The sequence below is a fragment of the Triplophysa dalaica genome, chromosome 6, assembly GCF_015846415.1.
Source record: "Triplophysa dalaica isolate WHDGS20190420 chromosome 6, ASM1584641v1, whole genome shotgun sequence".
Classification (NCBI taxonomy): Eukaryota; Metazoa; Chordata; class Actinopteri; order Cypriniformes; family Nemacheilidae; genus Triplophysa; species Triplophysa dalaica.
Window position 1 is genome coordinate 4,595,186 of NC_079547.1, and position 18,709 is coordinate 4,613,894.

The 18,709-nt window shown below is 35.6% G+C and overlaps 1 protein-coding gene and 2 long non-coding RNA genes across 3 annotated transcripts; 1 reads left to right on the top strand and 2 right to left on the bottom strand.

Moving 5' to 3' along the window:
- Positions 1–412: 412 nt before the first annotated feature.
- Positions 413–3,380, bottom strand: LOC130425139 (uncharacterized). Its single transcript, XR_008907036.1, has 3 exons — positions 3,245–3,380; positions 1,965–2,038; positions 413–1,142 (listed from the first exon to the last, which is right to left on the bottom strand). It is a non-coding gene; the product is annotated as an uncharacterized LOC130425139 (long non-coding RNA).
- Positions 3,381–4,911: 1,531 nt separating this feature from the next.
- LOC130424583 (uncharacterized) lies at positions 4,912–7,491 on the bottom strand. Its single transcript, XR_008906961.1, has 3 exons — positions 7,194–7,491; positions 7,004–7,085; positions 4,912–4,989 (listed from the first exon to the last, which is right to left on the bottom strand). It is a non-coding gene; the product is annotated as an uncharacterized LOC130424583 (long non-coding RNA).
- Positions 7,492–7,498: 7 nt separating this feature from the next.
- On the top strand, positions 7,499–17,365 carry prkag1 (protein kinase, AMP-activated, gamma 1 non-catalytic subunit). Its single transcript, XM_056750369.1, has 13 exons — positions 7,499–7,684; positions 8,662–8,713; positions 10,197–10,297; positions 10,426–10,507; positions 10,586–10,644; positions 10,739–10,784; positions 10,871–10,925; positions 11,037–11,163; positions 11,382–11,547; positions 11,788–11,825; positions 13,101–13,247; positions 13,442–13,541; positions 15,252–17,365. The coding sequence occupies exons 1-13, from the start codon at positions 7,676–7,678 to the stop codon at positions 15,260–15,262; spliced, it is 993 nt and encodes a 330-aa protein (XP_056606347.1). The 5' UTR covers positions 7,499–7,675; the 3' UTR covers positions 15,263–17,365.
- The last annotated feature ends 1,344 nt before the right edge of the window (positions 17,366–18,709 follow it).

The window sequence follows — 18,709 nt, forward strand, 5'->3', positions numbered from 1 at the left end:
GTAGAAAACTTTTAATTCAAATTACCAGAGTAAATTAATTCCTTGATATGTAAAGCCGTGTTCTGCATACTAATACGAAACCATTTTCTTCAAAATAGAAAGTTCATGAGGGTGTCTACATGGTGTGCGTTTACAGGTTTCTATTGTAGAGACCCCAATGTCACCACCCATGATGGAAAAGGTCTTAACCATCTACTGTGTGGAACATAAAACCTTATTTAAGTATTGTTTTATTTAATCTACATAACTCAATTTTGTATGTATAAATAAATATGATAAATATGTCACTTGCTCTAAACCACCTGATTTATTTATTTGACAATGTCTCTATTAAATATTTTATATGACAGAACACATTAGCATCTGTTGTTGTTAAATATGGATTTAAAAAGAATCCCTTGATAAATAATTACTTTTCCAGTATAGAATCAGTGAGCTGCAGAAATATTTCACTGCCTTTTCCAACTCCAAACACATTCAATTTGACAGGTGGACACATCAGATGCTAATCACATGTGTTAACACATTGAATTCAGGGCTGCATTCAGCCAGCCCCGACAAAACGTTTTTTAAACGGAAACGGAGGTGCGGTTGACCACCCTGTTGTGATGAAGCAAGACTTGCAACAATGGCAGCTGAGCAGGCCCGGATTAAGAATTCAGAGGTCCCTGGGCACAAGGGTCTTATGGACAACACACGTGTGCAAAATAAAGTTTTAAAATTGCCTATAAGGTACTATGTGTATATTATTCAGGATTACAAACTATGATCACAACCTGAAGGACAATATCTACAGCTGTACACATCCTCCATCATACAGGATTTACACTATATGATTGCAACAATGCTTTTCCGGACCTGCAACAAAAATATTTAGACATTTCCCTGCATGCTGTAACTCACTACCACACACTACCACACCTCTACCAATTCAGTTCTATTAGATTCTTCCATATTGCACACACAAACATATTCTTTCATACAGCCTCTGTCTGGTAACCATGTGCATATTTACAGAATAACTTTCTTATATGTGTATATCCAAACAGTCGATGACAGTGAAAGGTTGTTGGAAATGTTTTGTACACAGAAGTCTTCAGAGAAGTCACCTGTCGTACGGTGCTGCTTCTTCTTGCCGCTACCTGTACGGAGTGATGCAGAGAGAAGGGATGTCATGATTCCACTATCATGTCATGTTTATTCTTGTTGTTTGAGTGGAGTCATGGCATAACCTATGGTTTTGTGTGAGATTGAGTGATCTTTCTCGTGTCTTGTCATTGTTCCCTACATCTCGTCCCTCGTCAGCTTTCCCTGAGTGCTAATCCCCAGCACCTGTTGCTCGTTTCGATCCTCTGTTGTTTCCCCTATAAAGAGTCCTCATGTTTCTTTGTCTCGTTGCTCGTGCATTACTTGTTGCTAGGTGTTCGATACCTGTTTGCTGTTCGCTGGATGTTCTTGTTTGCTGTTCCCATTGGTCGTTGTTCCTGTTCTTTATAGTAAGTCTAGTTCAGTCAGTGTTAGTGTTTTGTTTCAAGTGTTTGTTTTGTAGTCTTAGTTAGTCAGTGTTAATTGTTAAGTATATATTTCCCTGTCTTGTTTTACCCCATCGTGGGTCTTTGTTTTGTGTTTCTTTGTTTAAATAAATATCTGTTACACCAATACCGTCTGTCTGCCTGCACTTGGGTTCTCAAGCCTTGTCTCATAGAGAGATTCCTGACAAGGGATCCCTGCACCAGGAAAGACATTTTCCTACCGAATGAAAGCTTTATCCAAAAAAGGTTTATCCACGAAGTAGCTAGATTTGTCGCTATGTGCTTCTTCTCAACAAAAGCTAGAGGGCTCGTAAGAGTGATTAAATGAAGAGATAGATTTCCTGAATTAGGAACGCTGTTTTGTGTGTAGGGCAGAGAAGTGCACGGCAGAAAGAATTAAGTGGAAACGCTCTTATGTGAAATGTTCTTCACCTTGCCTGGGCCCAAAGCTGCAAAGGTCCCTCGGCCTCTGTCCATAAGGCCCATTGGATGATCCGGCCCTGCAGCTGAGAAGGCCATTCTTTGTGTTATTTTTGAAGACTTTCGTAGCATGATGAAATTGGTATAAATACATGTTTAATACTGCAAAATAAATGTCTTCTAATATCTTCAATTGTTGCGTACACCAAGCTGCAGCGGACACATTTGTAAACGACTTTACTTGGACCCGTCTCTTTAATACCGCATGATTTATATACACGTTGCTGCTAAATGGGTTGTAATTTGATACAGCCACCAAACAAGAGAAAACGTATTCCAGGAAACATGTCGAAAACCGTGGCACACCGGTTTGTGCTTGAACGTCCCCCATGTGTTTTTAATCACTCGTGCACACATCCAACACGTGCTAAATCCATAAAAAGCAGCACTGAAATTGAAATGTTCAAAAACTAAAGTTAAAAAATAATGATGGTCACATGATGACCATTAAAATACTTTATTAAAATTTAGAAATATTTTCAAAACAATAGATTTTTTTGTAGCAAGATCAATCTGAGGTTGCACTGCCCTCTAGAGCCAGAAGTCAGAAACTACACCAAAAGCCCCTCAAGTAGGACTAAAAAAAAATTCAACCCAAATTCGAAATTCCTAAAATCTAAATAACATATTTCTTACAAAGCACATGCATGTGGAATTCTATTCTTCGCCGGTGAAACTTCATACCCACAGTTTAGATCGGAGGTCTTCATTTATAGCAAAATATTCTGATTTAGTCATTAACACATTCTCAGGATGCAGGGGTGTGAATGAATGTTAAGATCTCTGGTTCTTACTTGACACAAAATTTTCTTTTTTTACTGCACTGTTATTTAACCATACTTGTATTTCTTTCAGTCCTTGAAAAATTCAATAGGTAGAATTGTGGAGAATGCAGCTTATTGGAAATAAATGATGCGGAGGGTCACATTATACCTTCTAACCTCATAAAATAATTTTGTTCTGTAAATCTAATATATTTGTACAAAAAGATACATACAGTCATAACACTACCAGTCTCATGTGAATGTACACTTTTAATGCAACTAATTGCCAAATATTCTGACAAAGAGCTTAAGTATTCAGGTGCTTGGTTCATGGGAACAGCCGTATCAGCCCATGCTGGAGAAAGCATCGGCGAAGCGTCAGCTCTTTGACTAGTAAAATCCCAGTAGTAAAGTGGTCAAACAAAAGGTTTTTGATGATAACCTTCTTTCTATTTCCATTGTACATACCTTTATCTGATTTGACAATCTTGATGTTTTGTTACTGGATATTTGCAGGACACTCTCCCTCAGGCATAGAGATGGTCCTCCAGAGTTGTGACTCCAGACATATTTCTGATTGTCTTTAGCAAGCGAAACCTGTTAAAGAGAGTATCCGTTTATACCAACGACTAGCCTACATCTGCATTAAAAAATACTAGTAATGAGAATAACTGTACTAATTATACTGCACCTCATAATAATAGCTGACATGAATACACTAACACAAAAAGTTTTTGGTTACAAACTGTGTGATTTTTGTCTCAATGGAATTGCTTTGACGTAAAATTATCACAGCATTGTGTAAAGTGACCTTGAAATTGGCAAGGGGACCATATATTAATGAAACTTAATGATAATCTTTATACTTATATTGATAACAAGATTTATTTATATATATTTTTTCAAACCATATTGAAGGAGTTCCATCTGTTCTTTTACTGATTGACTTTTCTTCTTAAGTATTTTCTTTTGTAATGAAATTACTGTAACACTTCAGCCTGTCCCCTGCTGTCTCCCACGTGTTTTGCATTGTCAACTGTTTTCACATGTCCCTTGTTATTGCCAAGTAGTCCCGCACCTGGTTCTGTTTTCCCCGAGTGTTTGCATTTGTATTTAAGCCTTGTATGTTTCTCAGTTCAGTGTAGGTTATTGTAATGTCAACATTGTTTTGTCTTCCCTGAATTTCCTGTTCCAGGTCTTTCTGTTTATGTTCGTTTGGATTCATCTTCATTAAAACCCTTGGATTATACCTTTTGTTGAGTGCACTGTCATTCATCCGTGTGTACCCGTTACAATAACGCATTTTTGCACAGTCTACAAAACTCCTTTCAGACATTTGAGCATACCTTTAGATTTGTAAGATCAATTTCATTTTGAATGGTACTGAATGTATAACTAAAACATAATCTTTATACTAAAACTAGTGCTGGCTGAATCCTCAATAACACATTTTTCAATTACAAGTTTTTACACAGAGACACTGGCTTTGTTTGTTCAATCTAGACACACTGCTTTGCTTTGTGTATACCTGAGCGTCTTATTACTTTTTCCTTCAGTAGATTATAACAGGGAAGACGTCCATCAGCTGAATAAAACCTTGTGCAATAAACCTTCCCCGAGTCAAACAGCCTTAGTATGCCATCTCTGAGCTTAAGTTATGATGAAAATGAAAATGTGAGCACAAAACTCTTTCAAAGAATTTTAGATGTTAAGAACACTTTGTTTTGTACAGTACTAGGTTTTACAAAAATTCATTACAAGTTGGGAATAAGTCAGGAGTATTTTCAGTGTGGTTTGAATGACATGAGGGTGAATATAAGATGGCAGAATTTCAATTTTTGGGTGAACTACTGTATTTGTTTAAGTATATTCCGCCCTCTGCTGGACAATTTATTACATTTCACACTCCAAGGAAAAGTCAGTGGGTAAGAAGTTCACAATAATGGTTTTGTTGATAATGCTCTGAATCCTGGGTTTAAATGATTCTTCAGCATCAGAAAAATCTAAAGTATGCTGTGGCCTGGATTTCACTTTACAGGCTGAAAAAAACAAGGGAGGTTTCAGTTAGCGTAGAACTGACCTGAATTAAACCAATGGACTCTATAAGCACTCAGGGTCAGAGAAGTGCTCATAGCCCCGAAACAAATACTCCTCGAACTCAGCTTGCATCTCACGATCCTTTACATCGCTGAACACCTCCCGGACATTTTTTCCTAAATGAATGAAGAATAAAATTAGATTATTAATAAGCCGGAATCTGCAAAACAGAAGCAGCAGGATTGACTCGTGAAATACAGGTAGCAATTTTAATCTAAAGAAATATTTGACCATTTTATCCATCAGCTGTCTATGAGGTTGGAGATGAAGCAAATGATTCCTGATACTGTCTGAACCTGTTGAAGTTATTCAAGAAACATGTATTAAAAGCATAATAGCATGCAATGCTTTGTTATCTCATTTTTTTTAAACAGCAATTACATTAAATAGAGAGCAACTAGATTGTCCAAGACTTTACCAGAACTACAGTCGCAATTGTAAAACTTGTGAGCACAGCTATCCACATAACTTTTACAGCTCTATACTCTTGATGTACTGTATATCAACATTTGACTGATTTTTGGTTTCAACTTTTATTTCTTCAGAAAATAAATGAGAGACAACATTTTTAAAGGGATAGTACAAAATCCAAACCTCTATGACTTTTTCTGCAGAACGCTAAAGAACATATTTTGAATAACCTCGGTAACCAAACAACCCATAGACTTCCATTGTATGGACAGAGAACACTGAAACATTTCTCAAAATATCTTCTTTTGTATTCTACATAAAAGGAGTCATATACTGTTTTTTTATTACTTGAGGGTTTATACATAGTAACATAACTTTTAGTTGTAGCAGTTTGTCAGAATACGACGTGACTTCCAGGGACTTGGCAACCAGATGAAGAACAGTGAAAATGACATTGTGTTCACGTCCATTTGCGACACACTGTTGATGACATCCACGTGCACTGCAGGGTGTCCAATGCAAGGTAGAAGCCAAATATTTTTGTGTGTTTTAGAGCATGCGAAACAAGGGAAACAGATTAAAAGAATGAAACTTCTATCACTTATCACTTCATCCTTGCTGTTCCGGACCTCTACTTTCTCTGCTCTGTTCTGTTCTCATCTCTTGTGTTAAAATGCTATAGGTGGTTTAATAACAACAAACACCCTTAGTTCTTCGGTGTCATGTAAGCAAGTTGAAAATAACTCAACAACCACTGATATTTAAGAGAATCAGTGAGGAGAAGATAATTTACTTACAGGGGTCATATGACATGGCACAAACGAATATTATAATTTGTTTAAGATGTAATGCAATGTGTATACACGATTTAAGGTTGAAAAACGCTGTATATTCCACATACCGTGCATTTTTGTATCTCCTCTTTGCCCCTCCTCTTTGAAACGTGCAGATTCTTTAGCTCATCGCATTGAAAAGCGAGCTATGCTATGATGGGCCAGTTTACTAGCGCGTAGTGATTGGTCTAATACTGCAAGCGTGTGACGAAAATGTAACATCTCTTACCATATTTGGAACATCAGGTTCCAAAGCAATGTACTGACAGGTACATGCACCTAACTTGCGTATAACCTACATTTTGGCGGCCTTTGTCAAATCATATCACAAACTGACGTAGATTTGTGGGGGTGTAAACGACGGGAAGTTCTTTCAGGCAGGTCTTGGTGCATACGCTTTTAGATAGAATGCATCTTTTGTTCCGACACTTTAATTTTTGTAGTTTTACCTGTCTAATACATGCATGGGCAGCTTAAAACACACATAAGACACAAAAAAACACGTATTCATGCCATATGACGCCTTTAACAATATGCGTGACCTCTGTGAAATACTCCTCTGTGAAATCTCCTTCCACTCAGTTTTCCTCGCGAGCAAACCCACAGCTTAAGATACAGCCAGGGATGCCTGTTTTTGAAGCATAAAGATGTGGAATGACATAAGTGTGCTTATATAACAACAAAAAACTATTCCTGTAAGTTATAGACTTGTTAAGAATAATAACAGTCACAGTACTGCTTTATTAACTTAGGAAGATGTGGATTTGGACACATTAGACACTTGTTCTCTGAAGGCAGGAACAGAGGGGTTTGACCCACCCCCTGATAAGAAGTCGCATTAAGCTCCAGGATAATGAATTGAGAAGAAAGATAGGAATTTACTTACTGAAAGACTTAAAATGTGTTGAAAATGTGTTGTTTTTTAGGAGAACCTCGAGTTCCCTTGACCTGCTTTCCATTCGACTGCTCTGCAAACAGATGATGATGATTTAAGTACATACACATTTATAAATTCACATATTAAATCCAGTCATAGCTAGGCTAGTCTTTCCTGCCATGTGTTAAATTTAACTTACCGGTTATATTTGAAATATCCTCATTAGATATAGTTTTTATTTTTCCTTTTGTCTGTTTTTTTCTATTGTATATGGTCAATTGATGGATGTTTTTTAATGTTTTTTTGTGATGTTCATTTTGAATTATTATAAAAAAGAATCGCTTATTATATAACTAAAATGTATTTGTTTTGAAGTATTATACATATTTATTTTCAGAGTGTCTAGAAAATTGAAACCACAAGAAATTGATTACTGTTATTAATATAATATTTATGTTGTTATTTTGAAGAACGCGCGTAACTTTATGTGTTGCGACGTCATATCCGGCCAAGGCCTGCGTAGCGGTGCGCTTTTTCCTCATCCTTAAAGAAGTCTGCCAGCGAGCTGGGGATAAAAAACGCGTTATAACCACATTTCTGTCTTCAGAGACCGGGTTTAACATTCCTGTGTATGCTCTAAAATCGAGTTATTTTTTTGTACCGAGGGACTGTGAATGGACCATGGATTGTGTAAGTAGTTTCCGTTTAAAGAGTCCGGCAGACAGAGCTGGTCTCAATAAACTCTTTTACTGCTCGATTTTAGTGTATAAGGCCACGATACAATGGTTTGATTCTCGATAAGATCAGTTACGTTTTACGCTGTTACATTTAAAACATTTCCGGTGAGGTAACGTAGGGTACGAAGGTGATGTTGCGTATTATTTACCATTAATTTGCAGTACTCAGTAAAACTCTGCTTTCTGTTTATTAAGTACTATATTAGTTAACTAACGTTACTCATATGTTACTATATTGGTCATACTGCTGCTGTTACTCTTGTTACTGGTCTTCACTGTATTTGTTGACTGCTATTACATTATTATTTATTTCTGTATTGCTCTTACACGTATACGTCATCCGTTTGCTTCGTTACTCAAGTTAAGTGTTCGTTTTTAACTCATTTGACTACTTTTCAGTACTTAAGTAGACGATGTAACGCTTTGTTAACCGTAACTGCAGTGCTATGATAGTTCACTGCTGTTACTTACTATGTTATTACAGTTCAACACTGTTTCTTTAGTGCTGTTACTTTGACACTTTTGTACTGAAAAACGCTTTGCTGAAGTGTGACTGTTCTTAACTGAGGTACAAGGAGTTGATTTAACACGTGATTCAAGATCGAAATGTTTATTCAAGGGTTGGCCATTCAACATCAGTTTGTACTTTAAGGTCATATGCTTAGTGTGAGTACACAAGGATGTTTTTCTATACCAGTATCCATTTTGGTAACTAAGTTTGAAGCACTGGAGTTAAACATAAGTTAATAGATAAGAACCCAGCAAAACAGGGTCTGAGAAACAAGCAAAATAGTTCTGCTATTAACGTATATAACTAATGTGTGTTTAAAAGAAACTTGTGTATTTATAAGGTTGTGACATTTTAGCTTTCATAAGGGATGTTTATGATGAGAATGTTTGATTTTTGAGATTTGATCATCTGTTTTCCAGGTTCCTGCTGTTCTGGATGAGTTGGATGGTAAAAAGGAGGCACCCATAGAGGGTAGGAATGCAAAATAAAAACTTGGAAAAATATAAACTGGAATTTGAGGACACAAAGTTGCGGTTATATCACCCCCAGCTTAGCAGGGGTTGGGTGATTCTCACAAAATCCTGGTTTCAAGATGTCAAACATAATTTTCTTAAAAACACTTTTTATTTAATTTTTTATTAAAAGGTTTTACATTTTAACACCATTAATTTCACAATTTTTAACATATCTTTTACAAAAAGGCTTAAGAATTCTCATTTCCGTACCATTAAAAACTGTCAATCCCATAGCACGTTTTGTTGAAAAGCCATAATGCTTAAACCAGTTGTTATTAATCATGAATAATAACAAATTCATGAATTATAATTGAAAATCAAACATATAACATTTTTGAAATTCAGAAAAACTACCCATATTGGTAATGATAATGAAAAAAGTCAATAGAATATTAATCTTATAACTATAAAAATATTAAATAAACTGTTGCAACATATAATGCACTTGGGACGCATTACGGTAATGAGAATTTTAGCAAAAAAGCAAGCAATAAATAAATAAATGATTCATTCCTGTGTTAAAATTATGCATTGTCCAAACACAGTTATGCTTATGATCTATTTCGTTTTACCAAATTATGTTTTATGCTTTCCTGCCATGTTTCAGTGATTTTATTAGAATGAACAGGTTTGACTTCACTGTTGTAAATTAAATCAGACACTTCAACAGAAATGTGATCCACTGTGTTTTTCAGTTTATTTTTATTACTGGTTCATTATCTGGGCCCGTATGAAAAATCTTATTGCAAAGAGTTGAGAAATGTGGGCGTTTCTCCTTAAAATTACAGGAAAGATCCTAGTAAAGAAAAAAGTAATTCATAAAGCATCTTAACCTTTTAAAGAGCTCTTGAGGTTCACAATTTTAGGAGTAGTGAGAAGGACTTTTAAGAAACTTAAGAGTTTCTTTAGCAGCAGAGAAAATATACGAAACACGAAATATGAGAAGAAATGTGTTGTAATGCATGACAATTTCCATATTACTTTAAAGGTTAATCAGATTTTTTGTAATGTTTTTGTGTGTGTCCAACTTTGATTTATCTTGGTTTTCTTTGAATTGAATGACAGTTTATAAGACACAACACATTAGATCATGCGGAGTTCATGTTTATGACTGATCCTATTAGAGACCAGTGTTGGGTAAGTTACTCTGAAAAAGTAATTAATTACTAGTTACTCAATAACCCGCGTTCACGCATGCGCAATGTTTCAAATGGTTTGGCAAGTATAAGCACGTAAATCGTATATGTGTCACAATTGAGAGTACGTTTAAACGGACAGTTGAAATCGGATATAGGCAACATATCAGAATTGAGCCTCAAGACCTGCAGTGTAAAAGGGCCTTAGAGGATTCTTAGAAGCTTTAAGAATACGCGCCCTGATGTTTTTCAGTAAAACTCTTGATTTAAAAAGTAACTTGTCTCTTGCCTTCTTACACACAGACCCTGAGTACAATGTGTATGCACGCTTCATGAAGTCGCACCGCTGTTATGACCTGGTGCCCACCAGCTCGAAGTTGGTTGTATTTGACACTTCACTCCAGGTGGGCAACACTATTCACACTTCTAAATGACTCTGGATTCCGATATTATTCACAACACACACGTGACTGACTAGTGAAATTGTCTTTTCCTCTGTGCTTTGTCTCTGTGCTAACTTTGTGGTTTCCAGGTGAAGAAAGCTTTCTTTGCTTTGGTGTCAAATGGAGTAAGAGCTGCTCCTCTCTGGGATAGCAAGAAGCAATGTTTTGTCGGTACGTTCATTTAAGTGACATTTCTAAAGCATCTGTAGTGTGTTTGTGCTATTATTGTACTATCATTTTTTATAATAGGAATGCTGACCATCACAGACTTCATCAATATACTTCACCGCTATTACAAATCACCTCTGGTAAAAATCTGACCTCACTCTCAAATGTCAAAGCAATATGTTCCCAAGTTCAACTCATAATGAGGAGTGTTAATGTGTTATGTCTCTGTTTTAGGTTCAGATATATGAGTTAGAAGAACACAAGATCGAGACATGGAGAGGTAGAAATAAGTGTGTTTATTATGTAGTATTTAGAGGTTGGATGGGCCTCTGAACTGATATGGGCCTGTTTTTCTTTGTAACATAGAAGTTTATCTGCAAGATTCCTTCAAGCCTCTTGTGAGCATATCACCCAATGCCAGGTGAGGTTCTGAGATTTCTTTCTCATTTAATATCCAAAGGTTATGAAACATTAGCCATTTTGCCAGTTGTTGTTGTAAAACCTTTGATGGATGTTTTCTCTGTTTTTTTAGTCTGTACGATGCAGTTTCATCTCTACTGAAGAATAAGATCCATAGATTACCTGTGATAGATCCTCTGACAGGAAACACGCTTTACATCTTAACACACAAGAGGATCCTCAAATTCCTGAAGCTCTTCGTAAGTTTCCTAAAGACATTCAATTTAATACTTATCCCAAATATAAAACAAATATGATACCTCAATTCTTTTGTCCTCTGTATACAACATTTTTGTGAATTTCTTGTTTTGTGGATTCAGTAAAACAGCAGAATAATATGACTTGCATAACAAAGCATCCAAAAGAGATTGTGTTTTTTTGTAAAGCATGTGTAATGTGATGTTTTTATCTCTGCCAGATATGTGAGATCCCAAAAACTGCCTTTCTCTCTCAAACATTGGAGGAATTGAACATCGGTACTTTTCACAACATCGCAGTGGTGAATTCCAACACACCGCTGTACGCCGCGCTGGGGATCTTTGTGGATCAGCGGGTGTCTGCTCTCCCTGTGGTAGATGAGAACGGTGAGTGGAAAACATGAGGGACCAACAGTTAGATTTTCAGAAAACACATTATTTATACCAATGCAAAATATTTATACTTATATACTGTACATTCACACAGAACCAACTCTTGAATACTTAAACACTGTTCTTGCATCAATACTTCATATTGTTACATATTATAGCATATATGTATAAAGCACCTTTATAAAACAATTGATCTGTGATTTCACTGTTTTTTATTGTGATTTGGGCCAACAGGACGAGTGGTTGACATTTATTCCAAATTTGATGTTATAGTAAGTTGTGTTTATGTATTTACTTCTAAACAGAATGGTTGACATTGAGCCATGATGGTGACCTATTGAACGAGTGTGTGTTGTTTGTTGTGAGTTAATGCTGTTTTGTGTGTGTGGTGTGCCGGTATTGCTGGTTTAATTGAGCTTGATCACATCCGCTGGTGCTGATGAGCTGTGTGTGTGTGTGTGCCATCTGTAGCCCCTGGTAATGTTGTATTGATTATCAAGTCTGCATTGCGTCAACTTCTGTGTTAGCAAGTTGAATTAATCCTGCTCTTTCAGCTGAACAATAAATCAGATTTTTAAGAAATTTATATATAATGTTTTAATATACAACTTGCTTAAAAAGGCTGAATGCTGTTCATAGAAAGACCTGTGTGTTTGTATCAGGGTTATTATCGTAAACTATCACTAAAACGGAAACTATAAGTGAAAAAACTTTTAACTAGAGTGAAAACTATACTGTAACTAAAATGTGCAACTACAAAACGTACGAAAAATGAATCAAATGTAGCAAAACAAAGCTTACGTTTCGTATTTTGAATTGTGTTGAATCGGCAGTTCAACGCGGAGTGACTCGTGTTGTAAGCAGATATTGCTGGATTATTAATGACCCGTAGGTGGCGGACAAACTATTAACTTCTGATCGGCCCAGCAACGAAGCAGTTGCTCTGGCAGAGATGGCGAAGGTAGTAGGTAGGGAGAGGCAGAGCCCATTCTGGATTTTTTTTAAATACGATTCACCAACAGCAAGTTTATGGTGATCAGAACCGATGGTAGCATTGGTGGGACTTTACTTAAGGGTAAGAATCCAACAAACTTGAAAGTGCATTTAAAAAGTTCACATGATGTATTTGGGTTTTGTTTAAAACGGTAAAAAAATACAATTAATTTAAACACTAAGTTTGTTGCATTTTAGATGTACGTGTGTAGAGTTACAGTATATTAACAATTTGTCCATCTTTCCACAATGAGGATAATCATGAGACTAATACACAACAATGTCAAAACGTTTAGTGATGCTCAAGAAGTCAACAAACTTTTTTTAATTATATTTTTAACATATTTTTAACATTTACAGATTTGTCAAGGTGTACCATGATATTACAAATAGACTCAAACAATACTAAAACTAGATACAAACTCAAAGTAAAAAATAACTACAACTTAACTCAATAAAAAGACAAATTTAAAATGTTCAAATATTTTTTTTTAACTATAATAACCCTGGTCTGTATATGTCCATGTATCACAATCTTTGGTTTTACCACACAGAATCTGGCAGCTGAGAAGACGTATAATAATCTGGACATCACTGTGACTAAAGCTCTACAGCATCGCTCGCAGCATTTTGAGGGCGTGCTCACCTGCCGAGACAGTGAGACTTTAGAAGCCATTATCAATCGACTAGTAGAGGCTGAGGTGAGGAACAGACCCTCTCTGAATGCTTGCAGCCGAAAACATGTCTGCAAACAGAGACACGTGGCAGATGTACATACTTGACGTTGTTCTGTCTGAATAGTTGCCTGATAAAGAAACTACCTGTTGAGATAAGCTAATGTGCACTATAGCGCCCCCTATGGTTAAAATGAGAATTGTTTGTTTCCTAATCTTAGGTTCACAGGTTGGTTATAGTGGATGAACAGGAAGTTGTGAAAGGGATCGTTTCGCTGTCAGATATCTTGCAGGCTTTGGTGCTCACCAACGGAGATGATGGTAAGACAGCTATAAGTTTGTCAAGTTTGATAACTTATGTTTATACCTCTTGCATTTATCTAATAAAACATATAAGCATTTTACCATGAAATTTAATTTAATTTGTTTTATTGTTAATGCTAATACATCAAATGTATTTAAAGGGCTTCAAGTATATGTAAGTCTATGTAAACATTGCATTTGAACGGCTTCCAATATTCAGTTGTGTGAAATTATTTGCCCCCTTCCTGATTTTTTGTTATTTTGCATATTTGTCATGCTTAAATGATCCAGATCATCAAACAAATTTTAATATTACACAAAGAAAACCAGAGTAAATACAAAATGCCATTTTTAAATTATGGTTTTATTTATTAAGGGAAATAACAATCCAAACGTTTCTGACCCTATGTGAAAAAGTAAGTGCCCCCTAAACCTAACTACTAGATGTGCCACCCTTGGCGGCAACCACTGCAATCAAGCGTTTGCAATAGCTCGCAATGAGTCTTTCACATTGCTGTGGAGGAATTTTGGCCTACTCTTCTAATTCAGCAACATCGGAGGGTCTTTGAGCATGAACAGCCTTTTTTAAGGTCATGCCAAAGCATTTCAATTGGATTTAAGTCCAGACTTTGATTAGACCACTCCGAAGCCTTTATTTTGATTTTTTTTAGCCATTCAGAGGTGGAATTGCTGGTGTGTTTTGGATCATTGTCCTGCTGCATAACCCAGATGCGTTTAAGCTTGAGGTCACAAACCGATGGCTGGACATTCTCTTTTAAGATTTTCTGGTAGAGTGCAGAATTCATAGTTCCATCAATTATGGCCAGTCATCCAGGTCCTGAAGCTGCAAAGCAGCCCCAGACCATTACATTACCTCCACAATGTTTGACTGTTGGTAAGCTGTTCTTTTTATGAATACTGTGTTAGTTTTATGCCAGATGTAACGGGACGCACACCTTCCAAAAAGTTCAACCTTTGTCTCATCAGTCCACACAATATTTGCCCAAAAGTTTTGGAGATCATCAAGATGTTTTTTAGCAAATGTGAGACAAGCCTTTGTGTTCTTTTTGGTCAGCAGTGGTTTTCGCCTTAGAACTCACCCATGGATGCCATTTTTGCACAGTCTCTTTCTTATTGTAGAATCATGAACACTGACCATAACTGAAGCAAAATAGGCCTGCAGTTCTTTAGATGTTGTTCTGGGGTCTTTTATGACCTCCTAGACGAGTCGTCCTTGTGCTCGTGGAGTAATTTTGGTAGACGGCCACTCCTGGGACGGTTAACCACTATTCCATGCTTTCTCCATTTGTGGATAATGGCTCTCACTTAGAAATGGCTGATACATTTCAATTACATTGTTTCCCATCTGTTCTCGAATTTCTTTAGATCGCGGCATGATGTGTTGCCATTTGAGATCTTTAAGACTACTTCACTTTGTCAGACAGGTTCTACTTAAGTGAATTGTTTTTTCCCTTAGTAAATAAAACCATCACTTAAAAACTGCATTTTGTATTTACTCTGGTTTTTTGAGTAACAAAAAAATAGTTTGATGATCTGAATCATTCAAGCATGACAAATATCCAAAAAAAATAATAAAGGAATACTTTTTCACAGCACTGTATGTACGCGTATGCAAATGTTGTATTTGTAAAATTATTTTGAGTAAATTAAAATGTAATACAAGTAAATGCAAATTTATTATCAACTTATGTTTTGTTTTATTTCCAGGCACAGCTTGATTGAAGTGCAGATCAGTAAAGCAGGGCGTCTCTTTCCTTCTCTGTATCAGGAAAGATTAAAAAGAATGTATAATATACACTTACCCCAATAACAGGAGTATATAAGGCACAACTGAAGTTATTAAGTATACAGCAAGTAAAGAAAGTTTAATTTGTGACCCTGGACAGCAAAACCGGTCTTATGTGTAAAAAAATTCAAAATTGAGATTTATACATCATCTAAATAATTAAGCTTTCCATTGATATATGTTTGTTAGGTTAGGACAATATTTGACTGAGATATAACTATATTAAACTCTGGAATCTGAGGGTGCAAAAAAATCTTAATACTGAGAAAATCGCTTTTAAAGTTGTCCAAATGAAGTCCTTAGCATAACATATTACTCACAAAAATAAAAAAAATATATATTTATGGTAGGACATTTACAAAATATCTTCATGGAACATGATCTTTACCTAATTTCCTAATGATTTTTGGCATAAAATAAAAGATTATTTGGCCAATACAATGTTTTTTTGGCTTTTTCCACAAATATTCACATGCTACTTAATGACTTCAAGGTTTTGTGATGCAGGGTCACATTTGAAAACAAATACCCCTCACTATGAAGAAACTCCTTCTTATGTCATTAGAAATTATAAACATTTTATTTGATTTAAAAAACAAAAAACATGATCTTTTACCCATAAATCAATATTTCAAATTATAGAAAATGTATGTCAAATAAGATGAGGATCTGCCCTCACAACGAAGTAAAAGAATAAAGTTTGTGTGCCGAAAAGAAATTGACACTTAAGGTTTGACATGGTAAATTGAAAGTGAGAGATGTTAAAATTTTATGTCCAGCTAATGTTTGCATCTCAGTGGGCATTTCAGAAGCATTTACAAAAGTTCAGAGGTGAGTCCTCTGCAGCACACCAAAAATGACTGTTTCTAAAGTACCACACAAACATTCCCTCCTTCAGTATTCAGGAGAAAGAATCATTCTTGGCAGAGACAGTTTTCTGTAGTTCAACACTAAGAGCCATTTAAAACATCATCACAATGTGAAGCACGAATAGCAGAAATAACAAGAGCGCTTTGATAAAACATTTTGAGATTGGGAATAGGGTCATGGTAATTTTGTAATAGAACCACAACACCATATTATAATTTGTTTTGTGTGTGTATGTTATACAGAAATGTAGTTCTTTATCTTTCATTTTGATTTCTTGTTTGGGGCCGGTAAGACATCCGTTAGCAGCCCTCATGTTGATGCCTGATGGTGTGTCTATATTAAAATAATGCTACTAAATTCACTTTGGTTGCTTCATAATTCACAGCCGGTAAACATTATGTTTTTTTATGTATATAAAGTATCAATAAAGGTACATTCAGCGTGATTGTTCATAGGAACAGAGCTGTGTAATGAAACTTCCTGACAGCTGTATGAGAAAAACGTTATTTTGTCCTTGTAAAACATCGTTCTAAGAAATATTGATGATATTGTTTGACAAAATGTACAGTGGGGTCCAAACGTTAGAAACCCATTGTGAAAATTGTTCTATTTTGCATTCTTTTCTGATATATATTTGTTTTCAACACAGATGTTTTCCAAATAAATTGATACATTTTTAAATTTATAAATTAAGTAATCCCTGCATGTTTAGTGATTTATATCTCCACTTTGTGCTTTGAAGCAACAAAATCTGATATTTTGTACAAGACAAGAGTAAATAGGTTAAAATCTATGAAATAACCTTCATCGAATTTCTGACATTTACTTTCAGGTTTAGATGGAAAATCTCAGTTTTAATTTAATTTGGTTTTCAACTGGATTATTGGAGTTGTTGCATCCCATTAAATGACCAACACGAGGACTATAGAAGCTGTCCATCGGCATGTTGTTATTTCGCGTTGGATCCGATTTTCTCAGCACCATTGTATTGTAGTTCGACTTCCTACCGAAAAAGAGTTTCTTCTATCACGTTTATATATTTTGCTCTGTAATTATTTTTATGAATTCATAATATAGAATGTAAATATGCCTAAACTGTTTTCTATCATGTCAAAGATGTTTTATTCAGATCACAAGAACAATAAAATGTATTCTGTTTGTCACATATGTTGCTTCTTAGATGTTTCATTGAACAATTAAACAGATTGACATTTTCTGCATATCTTATGGATGGAAAAGACAACATTAAAATTGCATGTCAGGGGCATAATGGCGAACTGTTCAGAGTGTTATTATAGATGTTCAAAGTGGTCAAAGCAACACCTTTCAACATGTTCAAAAGTCATTTAGCCTAGTGTATAGTAATTTATATTATACCTATTTGTTTTATGAATACAGACACTGTTTTAAAATGTGCAGTTGACATTCTTAATATTGTGCAATGTTTGTAACATAATGAATTTAGGTATTGCACTATGAATGTTGAGGCCCACTGCCTGTCTGTTTAGATGACAGCTTTTGGTAAAAGATTGTTGGAGTCCATAGGTGGATTGGCAACTCTGGCAACTGACATGTGGGCCACGCACCATTTTTAAAATGTGGGCCAGTCATATTTTTAAAGATATGTATATAAATAAATCGTTTTACAGGCCTACAGCGCATATCAGTTATCTCAGTGAGCCATTGCTCGATGTGGGCCGACCCACTTTGAGGATATAAAGAAATAAATATTTTCTTGTTACATCTTTTTTCTTTTGCTCATTTAATACCAACTGTTGTGATTTCTGTTGTATTATGATGGCTAAACCTCAATATTTGTAGGCCAGGCCGATGGACGTGTTCATATGCACTTTTTTTATTCCCTCCTCCAAAAGGGGAAGTATTCTACCATCTGTCAACATCCTGCTTTCTGAGATTAACACTTTACTTCACATCAAATAAGTATGTGTGGAAGTATGTAAACATACAATAGTTGAACAGTTTTCACTGATACTAGAAAATCTCCAATATTTTTTAAGTATTAAACATTGTAACAAATGTATCACAGAATAAGTTCAATACAGATTACTTTTGTACAAATAAGAACATGTAACCTTTTTTCACTATCTAAGAAGGGTGGGGTAGACTGCCAATTCCCACTACTGTCTGTGGTGGTTTATTCTGCCCCGTAGCAAGTCACTCAGTTTTTCCAAAAGCACCTGCTGACTAAGAACAATGTCCTTCAAGGGTATCTTTTCTCCAGCATGTTGGTAAGGACTGGAGAATTGTTTGCATTCAAGCTTCCGTGTCAGACATCCACACCAGCTCCCCTGGATGCAAATGATGTAAGTCATGTGTTCGGTGTCTTTTATTGAACAGTTTACCTTGTTTGTCTCTTATAATTTTTTCTTTCTTTTTTTTTCTTTTGCTTTCAGAAGCTTGCAGAGTTTGTTGTCCGATAAGTTTTCAAAAATTTAAATCACTTAAGTCCTGCAATATGTATTTAATTATTATTTTATTAATCACTAAT

Coding starts and splice junctions, on each gene's coding strand:
- prkag1 (XM_056750369.1), top strand. Junction 10,785..10,870: donor CAAGATCGAGACATGGAGAG/GTAGAAATAAGT, acceptor TTTGTAACATAG/AAGTTTATCTGCAAGATTCC. Junction 11,826..13,100: donor ATTCCAAATTTGATGTTATA/GTAAGTTGTGTT, acceptor TTTACCACACAG/AATCTGGCAGCTGAGAAGAC.